A 15575-nucleotide genomic window follows, 5' to 3' on the forward strand; every position below is an offset into this window, starting at 1 on the left:
GACGATTCCTGTTTCAGAATTGAAACCAGGTCCAGTTCTCCTAACCTTTCTATAATCAACGGCCAATGTTCATCTTTGAACTTAACTTAGCCAGACCGACCTTTTTGGCCGGTCTTACTCTATAGCACGCCGGCTTTTGAGTTATGGTCGACCCTATCTCAAGAACAGGAACATGATGATCTGACAGATTACTAGGCGTCACATGGACATACTGGATCAGATCTGGGTCATTGGAAAAGATCAAGTCCAGAGCGTTATTTGCTCTGGTGGCTACACCAACATGCTGAGAGAAATTGTGCAAGATCGCAAATTCTTCCAGCTTTTCGAGCGACTGAGATGTTGATTTCGAACTGGGAATATGCCCATCGGCGCTAGCCTCCCACTCTACGACGCTAGCCGGGAAATAAAAGCCCCCTACAAAGAAAACTTTCGAGCACACTGCCTTATCCACAGATATAAGAGCTTACAGAACAAGAAGGGGCCTGCCTATACATTGTTACAATAGACAGATCAAGCCCTCGGATATGACAAACCAAGACCTCTACTTATCCATTCTACATTTGTACATGACTAATTTGCAGATCATTCCTAAAATATAGACATACACCCTCATGGGGAATTATGGGATTATCAGGACGTACCCTATCACAACGAACTAAGTTGAAACCAACTATGGTTAGTTCTTCATCTATGACTTCTGGCCGAAGCCAGGTTTCTGTTATAGAGATGTATGAAATATTTCTCTCAACGGCTAGCTCTTCAAAGATCTTAACTTTTGTGCTGTCTTTTTTTGAAATCAGACAATGTACCCTTTACGGGCCTTTCTTTTGACGGATCAATTCACAAGATCGTGGACCATCCTCTCAAACCGTAAAAAATCTGGCTTATCAACAATGCCACGGTCTACTGGAGACAAAGCATGAGCGAATGGGGATGGTTGGGTTTTGGGAATGGGTTGGGCAGCTACATGAGAAGAGGAACGTATTTTGGGAATAGGGGTGGGACAAGGAATATTAGGAGGGAGGGTTTGTATAGGAATGGGTGTAGATTGGGTATTTAAGGGAAGAGGGGAAATTTGGAGCGAGAATGGGAGGTAGGAGGAGAGAGAAAGGGAGAAAGCTAAACGGGTGAAGGAAGGGGGGGGAGTGGGATTAGTTTTAATTAGAGGACTAGTCAGAGAAACGACACTCACGAGATTTCTGAGATTCTTTGGCTACCTCACGGCTGCCTAGTGTATGCCATGGGGATCGGCTTTGAACACATTTAGTAAAGTGATTCTCAAAATCAAGTTCCAAATTTAGGGAGCCAGTGAGTTGATGGTTCGTTTGTCTGCTTTGGTCGAAACTAAGTAACGCAAGAGAAGTCGATCAGCCCGACACCCTGCTGCAAAAACAAAAATGTGTTCAAAGCAAAGTCTCAAGCTGCTTGGTTGGAGTGACTTTTTAATAATAGGGTCAGCTCTATAGCTATTAGACTGAGCTTGTCTGTACCTTTGTTTCCTTTGCTCCCTCTACGTGGACAGAGGTACACCGTACGTAAAAGCACGTCTTGAATCCCATGGAGTGACGAGACATATATGGGTGGGAAAAAGGACAATCTACCTCCGAACATCCCTTCTTCCCATTGTATTTCTCAAGGCCGAACTTGAGAAGTTTTTGACACCTTTAAGGGTGGTTAAACTTACAGCCTTTTCCTTCTTCAGGACATGGCTGCTTCCCGTAAACAGGGCAGACTGTTTTCTCTACAGCTATCATTTTGTGCTCTATTTCAAGAGGAGGTCAACATTGGTCAAATAAGTCGACTTCGCAACTACTGGATGAGCCTGTTCTTCAAGCAGCTCCCTGGTCTGATTGACCCAGACAGCCAAAGCCTGTATGATAAAGGGCCTATTGACTACGGATGGATCCTTCCCTGTCAAGACCAAATCTAAACATTCCCTACGCTCTTTAATGACTTTTCCAAAAATTACATCATGAATGCAGAGGAACTATCAATTAGCAACAAAATCGAGAGACCGAGTAAAAGAGGAAAACGAAAAGGCTATGAAATCTTGCCTTGATACACAGGACAACGAAGCAAAATAGGAATGAAATACCTCATATCAAATTGAACATACAAGTTTAAGATGGCAATAGAAAACAAGAAATAAGGGACAAAGAAAAGCAAGGAATAAAGAACCTAAACTAGGAAAGCAATACAAAAACACAAAAATAAACTCAACAAACTGATCTAACACAAATGCAATCAATACACTAGTGATCAAAGATTGATGACCATCAATGACCAATACAATCAAACTAAAGAACCATGAACTCCACACACAACAATTTCGAACTAAATGTACTTCAATACAACGTCAGAGATAAAGTGCTAAAGCTAAAAATCAACATGAATGAGCAAACTTATCAAGTTTTAAAGTAATTATGTCTTACCAAAGAGTTGTGAAAAAACAAATTAATTTGGGTGAATAAATGGCAATTCCCATTTATTCAACCACACACATACATCACAAACATTATATGTTGGCACTCAAAACTTATTCAATATTTAAGACTGTTGATCAGTTTTTCTTAAACATAGAAAGCAACACCAGCCAGTGTTGTCTTTGCAATATTTCGAAGATTTAGTTGACAGTTCAAATTTGTCGTTTTTGCAACAATTATTTTATACGCACCAAATATTTATTCATCAAGTCATAATAAATATTTCTCAAGATTCAAGATCAAAATTGAGTGAACTCATTATTGACAATTAGGAAATCATAGTTGTTAATTGTTTATGTTTAAGTGAAATTTCGAACTATTTTTAGCTTTTACTGCATACTTCAGATTCAAGATTACAATTTTGACCATATAGAAATATGTTAAGAACGAATTTTTTATCTGAGACGTTGTCCATTTAAGCCTACGACTTTATAAGAAAATGACAAGCATAATGTGGCACATTTATATGAAGATTATTTTTTTTTAGTCAATCAATCAAATGTTTATGCGACTTTTGTTCATATCATGGCGTAAAAAAATATAAATATGGTGTATAGGCATTATGCATACATTTACTAATTTGTTGGTAACGATGATTGGTAAAGTATTGACGCGTTATCAATCATACAGTATACAACCTCCTCTAAAAGGATTATTTTGATATTGTAGTTGTTCGTAATTTTACTAACAGCAAATTTGAATGTCTTCGAGGAGTGCTGATGGCTTTTCATTGGTCACAATAGTTGGGCAATAAATTGTTCATTTAAAGATATTTTGAGAAAGTATGGCATCATAGAGCGTATTTTCTCGTTTATATGTTTGTTTGTCCGCACCTAGACGAAGCAGAGGGCGCTTCCTCACTCAATGGAAAGGACTTTTGGCCTATTGACCCGTGACATTACATCTTGTGAAGTTTTGATATCATCATAACGTGAAAAGACTTACTAAGCTGTCTATTGTCGTCAATTTGGAGCAAAATGAAAAATGAGGAGCAGTGAAAAAAATGAGTGGTTTTTTTTGGTTTGTTTTTTCACGGGCTTTTCTAACCGCCACAAGGAATATAATCCCCAGTACTAATAAAATGAATGGTTATATAATACGAGTATAATACGAGATGCGTGTTAAAACATAAATATTGAGACGGTACTGGGGTTCTAGTCTGGTTTTCCTCCGACGTCAGGGTGACTCCTGCTCGGGAATCGATATCGTAGGGTGACCGTGGGAGAGGCAGCAGAGACAGGGTTACAAGTATTATTTTTGACGCAGTTCCAAATGTAAGCTCACGAAACCTCGTGTTAATCTCTCACTGGTCTTGTGTGGCCGAACGAGGCCGATTTGGCCTGATATAAATCGAAAACTTAATCCAGCAGTTTGTTATTACCCAGACTTTTAGCTTTCAAGAACGGATTTTAAAGGATGTTGATCTCAAGTGACATATTTTCCAGGAAAAGTCAAGGCAAATTTAACACAAAAGCATGAAAAATTGATACTCTGACGTTTGTCGAAAAGTATTGACAATACTGCCAAATATCACTGACATTTTACTGTCGCAGTATTTCTTTTGGGTGTTCTCAATCTTAAAATTTTGAGCCATGAACTTTATTCCGTGACCGAAGTGAGGGGGAAATTCCTAAATGCGGTAAGACTATGGTTAAATTGGAGAAGTGTAATTAGGCAAATGATCTTTAGCCCGTTTTTTTTTACTTAATACATTGTGGCAAGACTGACCCGCTGTGCATATGCATCGTTTCAGGCTTGATTTCTCATTGTTTAAGTCTAGATTTATCTTCAAATATCCTTTTTTAAGTAAATGAAAGATTATATTGTACCTTACCAAAATTTGCCGAAGAAAGAGTTTCATCATCACACAAAAGGATCTACTGACCTAACTGACCGAATAAACGTATTAACCAAAAAGTAATAAGCTCAAAAACATCATTTCCTGGTTGAAATTTGCCTCAGGCCGATTTAGCATTTTCGACAGGCCTGATTAAAGAGGTGCAAAATTTGACCGATCAATTCCTATTTTTTACGGTTTAATGAAAGAGTCTTTGATGTGGGACGCTTGTCGTACTAGTTACAGTAGTCCGTAATGTAAATAAGCTTTACGTTGTCGGTGAGTGAAAGATGAAACTGTGGCAGCCTTTAATTGATTTATATATAGATATGATATCATAGATTATGAAATATGAAATAGATAATTGGTAAAACTGACTTGGAGTGGTGCAATTAAATTATCAACCCGTCATACTAGAGTTAGCCGTAATTAGTTTCAAGGGTTCGCACCTGTCTTTTCTAATCATTTAATTTAGTTTATCTCAGATGGCGCCTTCGTTGCGAAATAAGTTTAATAATGCTGTAACAAGTGATATGATGTGAGATTAAATGCTTCGTCAAAAATCAATAATAGAAAAAATCATTAAAGGCACCAAAATCGACCTAGAATATGCCTTGAAGGGCCTCTTCAGTAATTGATGTGCCTCCAATAATGGTGCCTTAATTTCCTATTACTTTTCAGATTTGCAAATTCTTCATTGATGCCGTAGAAAACAACAAATATGGATGGTTTTGGCAATGTCCTAACGGGGGAAAAGATTGCATGTACAAGCATGCATTACCACCTGATTATGTTCTAAAGAAGGTAACACCTTGTTGACAAAACCATTACTTGTTAAAAAAGTAATTTTTTTATTGATCTCTGCTTTTGATTGACTTTATAGGATAAAAAAAAACTCGATGAGGATCATGATGAGATTTCTTTAGAGGAACTAATTGAAGAGAAACGAGCTGAACTAAGTAAGCGATCTGATTTAACCAAGGTCACTCTTCAGACGTTCGTCCAATGGAAAAAGCGGAAATTAAAGGAAAGGTCTCTTGCTGAGAAACGAGATAGTAAGAAGAAGAAGGATGATTATTTGGCTGGAGGAAAAACTGGTTTATCCGGAAGAGAAATGTTCATGTTTGATCCCAAGATGGTGGCTGAAGAGGTAAGATTTGTAAATTTTAGTCATTTCACCATGGTATTTAATTTTTCGTTCATCAAAAGAAGCACCACCTCTCTTAAGCCTTGGTTTCGACTTAACATTAATTCTAGCTCTATGTATCATAATAGGTGATCCACCGGGCTTTAAAACTCAATTTAAGTATATGCTCAGTACATCAGTTATGGGGTTTCTTTTTCCAACGTCAGAGAGCCCAGACGAAATCAGGAAATGGGGAAGAAGCACGGTAGATTGCTAAATTAACTACTAGTAACATGCCATGAGCGCAATTTCTTTCCTGGACATTATGTGACTTTAGTCACGAATTATCAGGATTGTCCATAAGATGCTTATACATTATTTTTCACATTTTCAAACCTTTTTGCAAGATTTGCATGATTTTGCATTTTTCACTATTTTGGATCAAAAATCGAGCTTTCCATGGGCTTCCTACGCTACACGAAAAGTGGTTTACGTTCTTCACATCAGAGGAAGCTTTGCGAGCCAGCCTCCGGTAAATACAAGTCTGATTGGGCCGATTTCTTTATTTTTAATAAGAACAATGTTGAGTTGATCTTGGCAAAATCTTTTCAAAATTTAATGTATAAAATAACTATAATGATGATTCATTTATTTATTGTACACCAACAGATGTCGTTAATAGATTCAAGGCACAAAAATGTGATTACACAACTACTCGAAAGTAAATCTGATCAGAAATCGAATTTGAATTTGCTGATCTAAAAAGTATCTGTAACGTGTTATTTTTTTTTTCGACATGATTCAAGCTCTGACTATAACTTGTCCTTATTGTTCGAGTAATTGGACACGCTTGTCCTAGACGATTAGGCTTCATTGCGCCCACATAATAGGGCATGTCAACTTAAGGAAATTCAAGGAAAAGTGTGGTCCAGCACCCTGATTTTGGGAATTTTTGAGGAGACCAAAGACAAACATCACAATCAACTCGCACCGTTGAGTGATTTTGAGTGAGCTGTTACAAAAATCAACAAAATGAACATGTTTGGTGTAATTCCGTGAACGCAATATCAAATTGGCAAAAATACTGCTATTTGCTTAGACAAGCAGGTAAAATGAAATAAGTGCCAAAATTCAATGCTTTTGAAATGTCTTTGATTTTACTCCATTGAATAACGTCATTTGTTACATGGAGCAACAAAGAGCAGCCTTGCTTGCCTTATCCGCTCGCGGAAATAACATCCACCGAGATTGCCAAGACTATGACAGGTTCACTGTCTACCTTATGGTCACTCTGTAAGTCCCAAGGAGCTCGAGATGATGATTTCGTTCATATTGGAAATGAGGGCCACTATGCGAACTTGTTGATCTAGACAATCATCGGCTCTAATGGGCAAAAGTGCGACCTCGTGTTCTAGGTGTGAGAGTTCATGAGTGCGAGAGCCTTAATGCCGACGCGTATCGCAAGTTTTTAGCTCAGTATGTGTTTCCCTGGGCTCGAACCACCTATGGAGAGGCATGTTTGTGGCAATACGATTAATGGCACTCTCAGTACTCACGCTAGAAATGGCAAGCCATTTCTAGGGTTCACGTTGGCTTCACCGCTTCGAAAGTTGTTATCCAACAGGTGTCGCTATGGTTTCAATGCTAAGTGAATACCTTTGGCAATTCTTCTTTTTGGTTGGGAGTTCTTGGGTCGGAGGGGTGAGCCCCTCGCCCGGCCAGCAAAGCCAGCCATCACATCATCCATGTCCAAATTCGTATTGTGTCATGTTCTCACTGGGAGCTTTGTGAGATGACTATGATAGTAGGTATGAGCATACAATCACACCATCTCCCTTTTTGGGAAGGGATAAATATCGCGGAATCATGGGTTAACCATCCGGGCATCACAGACCAACAATCCAAGCATCCTGGACCAACAATCAGCACACTGATCCCTCCGGGGTCACGAACCAACAGAGCCAACCGGGGTCATGAGGCCATCCCACGGGGTCACGGGTCCATCCCACGGGGTCACGGGTCATTCGGCGGGTCATGGATCAACAATCTGAGCATCACAGACCAACATCCAGGCATCTCGGACCAATAATCTGGGCATCACGGAGCCATCCGCACATGGTGGGAAATCCAGGCCCTGGCTGGCATTCCTCACTGGTGGGCATACCAGTGGGCGATCTCCACACCAGGGCTCCGGGCAGCTGTCCTCCAACAGAGGGAGGCTCTGGCCTCTACTCAGAGCTCACGGATCAGCCGGGCTCTTGCCAGCTGCGAGGCTCTCTCCTCCACACACTCCAACTTGAAGGAAAACCCACGCTCAATCCCCAAAGGGAAGAGCTACACGATGATGGACAGAGGACAGTAGCCGGCCAAACCAACTACGCCAAGTCATGTTCTCACTGGGAGCTTTGTGAGATGACTAGAATAGTAGGTATGAGCATAAGCATGCAATCGAACCATATGGGCAATTTCAAGTTCGGTATCAGTTTTGTTCTCCGTCTGTGGATGTAGCTAGCGTCTAAAAGTTTCCTTGAGAAAGGTCGGGGATGAGATTTGAACCGGGGATCTCTTTATTATTAGGAAACACCGCAAACCACTACACCACGTCTCCTCCTGAGGCAGTGGGGCACCAATTTTGAAACTAAATGGTTCAGCCATATAGTCGCTAGCCAAAGCAATTTATGTAACCCCATATCAAATCCAAGCTGAAGGTCCTAGTTATTGACTGCCTTCAATTCCATAACCTTGTATTACGATATTATTTGCATCGCGTGCTTTCAAAGCTAAATCAAGAAGTGCTGCATTTTACGCGCACAGGGCCGTATACAATTTAAAAAGTATCGGTCCGAGTCTTGTACCCCAGGTGATTCCAAGGGGTCACTTAGGAAGGTGGGCTACTCTGTAGTTGTATAGCCGAGTTGTCTATTGTACCCGATAGAGGCACGACATGATTCCCCAGAGGGCGAGCATTCGAATCCCGCCTTCGGAGAAAAAACATAGTCAATCCTTATTGGGATTGTTGTTTTGCACGTAAAGTTTATTTAGCAATGCACATTCGGCTAACGTCGAAGAGTGGGAGGCTAGTCCCGATGAGTATATTCCCATTTCGAAATCGGCATCTCCGTCCTTCGAAAAGCTGGAAGAATTTGCGATCTTGCGCAACTTCTCTCAGTATGTAGGTGTAGCCACCAAAGTAAATAACGTTCTGGACTTGGTCTTTTCCAATGACCCTGATCTGCTCGAGTATGTCCATGTGACACCTAGTAATCTGTCAGATTATGTTCTTGAGATAAGGTTGACCCTTACTCAAAAGCCGGCCAAAAAGGTCAAATTCAAGTTCAAAGATGAAAATTGACCCCAAATTGCAGAAACTCTTGCTTCTTATTGAAGAAAGGTTTGAAGAACTAGGCCAGGTTCAGTTTTTGAGGAAGTTTGCTCCAGTCTAGCAACAATCTCTGATTTTGTTTCAAAAGGTGGGACATGGACAAAAGTTCCGAAATGTCGGAGACTTTGTTGTTAAAAGAGTTGTAATTGGCAAAAAAGCTTCAGAGGAATTTGAATCCAGTAGTTGTGGCTAGACGCCCAAAAAAGCTGGACATAATTCAGGGCAGAGGGTCAGACACGGTTTTCCGTTTGAATTGCGCGCGCTCTTTTGTGCTGTCAGTCCCCGTGTCCCAGAGACGCATAGGCTAATGATAGTTTTTTTAAATAATGACATCAATTCTGATGATGGTGGTCGGAAAGGTTTCAAATTATGATGATTTGATCATCAACTTACCATGACAGGGCCAAAAAGATAAACAATTGCGCAATCAATTTGATTGCCGAGTATAAGTAAATCTTTATAATATGTTCCTCAAAGTATGTCGTTTTGAGGGAATGCACCCGCTTGAAACAGTAAATCAAAATACTCATTCATGACATGATGGGTCATTTTAAGCAAAGTAATTTTATTATTATGTAATAAAGTTAGACTTATGTTGATGCTGTGATGATTTTGGCATGTCTGATGGTCTAATACTATTATGATACGATTTTTCAACTGATAAACCCCCTAATATTCAGTCTAGGACCTGACTAAATAAAAAAGAATTGAAATGATGACTCCATTGTAAATTATGTTGCTTATCCCACTTTTTTTTCCTCTTTGATGAGAATAAAGGGAAAGGATGTTGCTGACAGATTCCAAGTATTTGTTGTTTTGTTAGAGTAGATTAATCATTTGCCCGGGTCCTTAATTTTACTAAACAGCATAAGTTTTCTAAAGGTTTCTAAAAACTCTCAAGAGTTATAAGCCGCATTATCAAACTGCGGACCTACCTCTATTTGTTTAAATACCTTGATTCAGGGTAAGAATCCTTTCAAGACCATATTACTCTTGGCGCCCCAAGAGTAGACTTGATCTAGGGCCTTTGCAAGGCTACTGGAGTCTTGGTCATCTACCAGAAAATAACTTCGCGTTGTCAGCATGAGAAAAGAGACTGGCAGTAATATTAAGTACTTGATGAAGGGCAATGAGTTTCATGAAAAGGAGAGGCCCTAAAATGGCAGTCTTTAGGACTCGACTTTATTTACGTCTCTAAGCCACCCGTCAACCTGAACTATTTGCTACCTACCATGAATGAAGCTTCTTATCCAATCGAGAACCAATGCCATGAAGCCTATACAACAAAAGGCCATGATCTACTTTGTCAAAGGTCTTGGAAAAGTCCAGATGGACCACATTGACTGAATCATGACTCTTTAGTCCCTCAAAGACCTGCTCTATATGCTCAATCAGTTGAGTAACCGTGCTGAAATGTGCTCGGAACCCATACTGACTTGGAGGAAGCACTTCATAGCTTTTAAGAAACTCTACATGTTTGAGCTTCATGATCTTCTCAAATACCTTGCTGTAATGTTTCGGCAAGACTGCTTTATTCAGTAGAAGAACACTGAGGGTATTGGGCATGAATATAACATCTCCCACCGATGTAAGTGGAGACCTAGCGGAGTGTTTGTTCCAATTCATATTGGGAATATTCATGTTTGGTCTCCTATTGTATTTGATGATCCCTGTTTGAATGTCCGGCGAGGATCCTTGGTGGTGGTTGTATTAGATTAGATGAGGGTAAAGCCAAAATTGTTTCCTAGCCTTCACTCTGGCAGTGTACGTCATGGATCCGTGACGATATATCAACCTCACTAATTTGGCAGAGGAGTTGTGCCAAACAATGCATGTCCAAATTTACTAGTGGTTGCATTGGTGTACAACTTGGGCGTTTGAGCAATTGGCTGTGTCTTTGGGTGTACCTGATTTGATGGTAATTTTAACACTTTTTTTACATGAAAAGAACGACAAGTGTCAAAACAAGTGCCCCAACAATCCAGGAAATGCAGTCTGAGAGTCAGGGTGTGAATCTCAATCACCTGTGATCCATGTTAAGAACACCGGTTGATATTAATATGTTGGATATGCCCTGCCCACTGCACACTCCGCCGTCAACGCCTTCTCTTCCAACGTCGACACATACTACAACACCAACATCACCGTTGCCATCCAGTCTGTCCACAGACCCGGATCCAAATCGCAATGTTGATTCTTCAAAGCTTGATAAACTTGAAGAACAGTCTCTTGACCCTGGCCACCAACATCACTCAATGGTGCGCCACACCGGCCGCTAGCACATTCAAGATCAAGAAGAGATACGACGTCCTGGAAGCCGCCTGACTCTCCAAGCAATGGTTGGAGGCAATTGAAGAAAAATGGCACCAATGACGAGGTCCCAACAATGAAGGACGTCGACAGGTAGGTATATCAGTAATTGGGCGCACTGGGACGCCCATTTGTCCAAGGTCGTCAAGGCCATCACACAGGTTGGCCTCGCCTTCATGACCCGGGACCCCGCGAATCCGCCGTCATCTCAAGTTCAACTCCATGCGGCCCTCAGTTCAAGCTAGTGAGCAACTTGAAGCCGTTCACCCTCTCCACCATGTCCTCGAAGCTGGAAATGCTCAAGTGGATAACCCACTTTCACTGGTAGGGAAAGTCGTCCAACATCAGTTTGGTTTCCAACGACGTCCAAACAAGCGTGCTAGAGTCCTGCATCGCCCCCAAGATAGCCACCACCACCTCTGCCACCACCACCATTGAGGACGCCATCACTCAAATTTCAAGTATTTCCTGATCCTGTACCCTCTTTTCAACAGGAGTGGGCCTGGGCGCCCGTTATTGGACTACATGGCGGAGTTCTCCCACCACGCCGACAAGGCAGAGCTCAACACCATAACTGCGAGGACCTATGGGTATTTTTTCTTGTCTTTCTCATCCTTGTTGGTTGTCAAATGGAGATGGACCTCTTCAAGGAACTTTGCAAGGTGAAGGGCTCAACCTTGAAGTAGCTCTTCACCACAGCTATCATGCACGAGTCCATCACCAACGCCGTCAACGTCCACCACACCCCCGAAGTCGAGTCCGCCGCCGTCGTCATAGCCGCCATGGAGGTGGTGTCCCGAGGGTGCATGTCCCCCTGTCACTCCCAAGGGGCGAAGTGTCCCTGTCAGGAAAAGAGCTACTTCAGTTGCAATAGGGCTAGTCAAGTAAACGCGTTCATGGACAACTGACGTTATTCCATGGAGTAAAATCAAAGACAACATGCCCAGCCAAACCGCACTGTGCATGCATTGGATTTTGACATTTTTTCCATTTTTCATGCTTGTCTAGGCAATTAGCATTGTGGTATTGAGGCAATTTGATAGTGCGTTCACTGATAAACACCAAATATGCTCATTTAATAGGGTTTTGTAACACAACTTGCTCAAAATCACTCATTTATTGAAAGTTCAATGGGGAAATGGTGTGAGTTGACTGATGTTTGTCTTAGTTCTCTCTCCCCAAAATGCCCAAAATCAGGGTACCGGACCACATTTTTCCTTGAATTTCCTTTTCTTGACATCCCCTATAAGCTCGGACACATCAAGTCAATGTGCCGCTACTCCTCTTCGTCCCACTAATCTTGATCTCCAGAGAGATTGTGAGGCCGCCACGAGTCATGTGACTCATCTCGTGGCCGCCCTCACACCGCATCCTCCTTGGGGCGCCAATACAACAGTAACAGGGACGCCAGGAGCAGGAGTCCCTCCACAAAAAGTGTGAACACCCTTGTCCTCGGCGCCAAGGCCACCACCCACACTAACTCTCTCACCAACATTGTTTTGTTTGTTTGTTACGAAATCACATGGCAGCTCTCTCGCTCGGCCTGCCATGTGAATGATGGGTGTCGTCCTAATGGAGGGATATTCCCGCTTCGTTGTCCCAGCCAACATTAATTATTACCTCACCCTCTGGAATGACCGTAGGTTCGCCCGTTTAAGCTGATAAAGCAGCAACTTATGCCTTAATTAAATACCGCAAAGAAGCTCGACTCAGACGCCGATCGCTAGGTTGCGAGACTAGTCAGAGTTCTACTTCCGAGTCCTAAGGACGGGAGGGGGGATTACTAATTAGGGTTCGCGCCATTTATTTATTCTATTGTTTTTTTATTTCACACGTTTTACAGTTAACGATACAAGAGTACGCCCTTTTATATGCTTTTCCCGTATTTGTTGTCCGTCTTTTCCTTTTGCTCTCTCGCTTGTGCTGCTATATATTTGTTATAGATTTATTGATTGATTCTACTGTGAAGTCCGGAAGAATAAAGTCCTAACGACCTCAAAGTAAATAAAAGCACAGTCCTCACCGCCATCAAGAGCCATGTACCCGTTTCCTTCCCGGCCTCTTCCTCTATTTGTTATAGTCATTAGCAAGTTTCCACCAGAAAACACCGGAATTTGCACTTAAGCTTGTAAGTGAACTTGCCGAAACTCTAACAATTGGAGCGACAAAGATTGATTTTATTTCATATCAAGCAAAATTTAATTGGAGATGTAATTGATTTTATACTAGATTAGAAAAGAATAGGTCGGTATCAAATATCTGTTACCTTTTTCATGCTTTCATGTCGACCAATTCATGACAAAAGACCAGGAAAACTTGAACCTATTTACAATTACTAAAATTAACAAAACATATTGTGGAAATAAAAAAAATCAAAGAGGGGGAAAAAGCGTGGCGTAGTGGTTACCACAGTTTCCTAGAGCGTGAGAAATGCCTGGTTCAAATCTTCTTCCGACATTTCTCTAAAGGGAACATTTAGACCCTAACCTCACCCAAAGTCTGAAAACCAATTCGATACCGGACGTGACACTGCCTAACGAAATTTGGAAATTGACGATGTGATGGTTACCGGCGTTGGGTGGGCGAGGGTCAATCCACCAATACTAGTACCCTAAACCGGAAAAATATTGATACATCTTCTATGATTGCACGGTCTAGATAGTTATTATTTGATCAAGTCTCAAACACCCAATCCTAAAAGAATCCTCAATGCATAATTGTGATATGCCTAGTGTTGGGGCTAAGGAAGGGTAATTTTATGGTCCGTCGTGGACGGGAATGAAATCTTTAATTTAGATTTTGAACGGAAAAAGAAGGACTTTTTGTATTCTTCAATCGAATATGGTTGAATTGAAAAGCCTGATTCAGAGTGAACTTGTTATGAGGATGCCATCCTCTTGATTGAGAGTTACACCAAGCTTCTTAACTAACCTGATTTCCATGACTTGTGCATGGATTTGTTGGCTGCGATTTGCTTTTGACTACCAAATATTTTTGTTGAGATATTCTATCTCCCTGAAGGTTATTGCTAGCAGGATAGATTGAAATTGTAAGTAATGAAACGAATGGATTTTAATTGATTGTGCTTAAAGGCACAACAGCCTTTTGAGTTTTCATGATTTCTTTGCAAACATTTGTCCAATGGTTTTCTTTTTGGTAATTAATTCAGGTCAATAATTTTCATTTTAGGATGATGAAGACGATGGTGAAGCATTCGATTTGTCCAAAATGGAGCGCGATTATGACGAAGATCGAAGTGTCAAAATTCACGAGATAAAATTTGATGAGTACGGTATTATGGACGATGGGCTCGATGAAAGTACCAATGATCAACTTGCCAGGCTTAAAGGTATTATGAAATAACACGGTGATGCTTTAAACCTGACCTTGTAGGCATGGCATGCCTTTAATGAAATGAAGTAATTGGTCAGACTAAATATTTTCTTTTCAAATATAAAGATTTTGCAACTTATCTTTAAGTAACAATAGCTTGATACCCAAGTGGATCAAGAACTAAACACAGAAAAGACAAATATTTCGTATTGTAAGAGAGATCACCCTCTTGTCTTTTATGTCTTACACCTTCGTAAGCTTTCCACGTCAATCTTTAAACTTCTAACATACTTTTTCACATATTTTTAGATACATCCTCTGGCAAGGTAGAGATGGTGCCTATCGACGAAGATTTGTTTGAAGACGAAGATTTGGATGATCTGGAAGATGACCTAACCAACTTAGACGTTTAAATGAGGTTTATCATTGAGGTTCAATTTCAGAGAAAAATGAGTTACCATAAACTTCTGAGAGATGTAACCAATTCTATATTTCAAAATGATGAACAAGAACTTTCAAGGATAGTCTTAACTCATGTCTCTTTAATTCTTCAATGTCGTATCAACACCATTTAATTGGTCAGCCACACAAACTCTGTCTCGTGAATCCATCCCTGTCTCCCAACCCTAGATTCTCATTTCACTCAATGCTTCAACCATCAGCATTTTGCGACGTCCTTAAGTAACCAATTTGCCACGAGTTAGAGCTTGGCACGGACATCTAAAGAAAGTCTTCTAGAAATCTATGAGCTTGGTTACACTCTGTTAGATGATCGCCCTACATTTTCAGGCTCATACTTCGATTTTACTCACAGACGTGCCTCGATCTGATATGTCATTTTCCAATACTTCAAAATAGATTCGGTGGTTTTTAAGCCCTAGAACAAGGTGTCTCCTCCTTTCGTACCGTCGGCTCCAGTTTCTAGGGTTGGAACCATTTCATGTGAGTTCCATAGCTTAATCTCTTGAACCAGAACGCAACTTAACATGGCGCAATTGGCATCCAAATTTTGAAGCTTTGATCTCGATTGGAACTGAAGATCCCAACCCCATCAGACCTCTTCTGAAGTTGGCAGGCATTGGCATCATGATTGTGGAGGATCAA

General features: G+C 41.0%; 1 protein-coding gene across 1 annotated transcript in view; it reads left to right on the forward strand.

Moving 5' to 3' along the window:
* LOC131885899 (zinc finger CCCH domain-containing protein 15 homolog) overlaps positions 1-15002 on the forward strand; it is a 38581-nt gene extending 23579 nt beyond the window's left edge. Inside the window, exons 4-7 of the mRNA XM_059234093.1 lie at positions 5002-5124; positions 5204-5470; positions 14328-14487; positions 14781-15002. Of these exons, the coding sequence (XP_059090076.1) occupies positions 5002-5124; positions 5204-5470; positions 14328-14487; positions 14781-14884 (654 nt within the window). The 3' untranslated portion in view covers positions 14885-15002. The remainder of the gene's footprint in view (positions 1-5001; positions 5125-5203; positions 5471-14327; positions 14488-14780) is intronic.
* The last annotated feature ends 573 nt before the right edge of the window (positions 15003-15575 follow it).

This window comes from Tigriopus californicus, chromosome 8 (assembly GCF_007210705.1).
Source record: "Tigriopus californicus strain San Diego chromosome 8, Tcal_SD_v2.1, whole genome shotgun sequence".
Lineage (NCBI taxonomy): Eukaryota > Metazoa > Arthropoda > Copepoda > Harpacticoida > Harpacticidae > Tigriopus > Tigriopus californicus.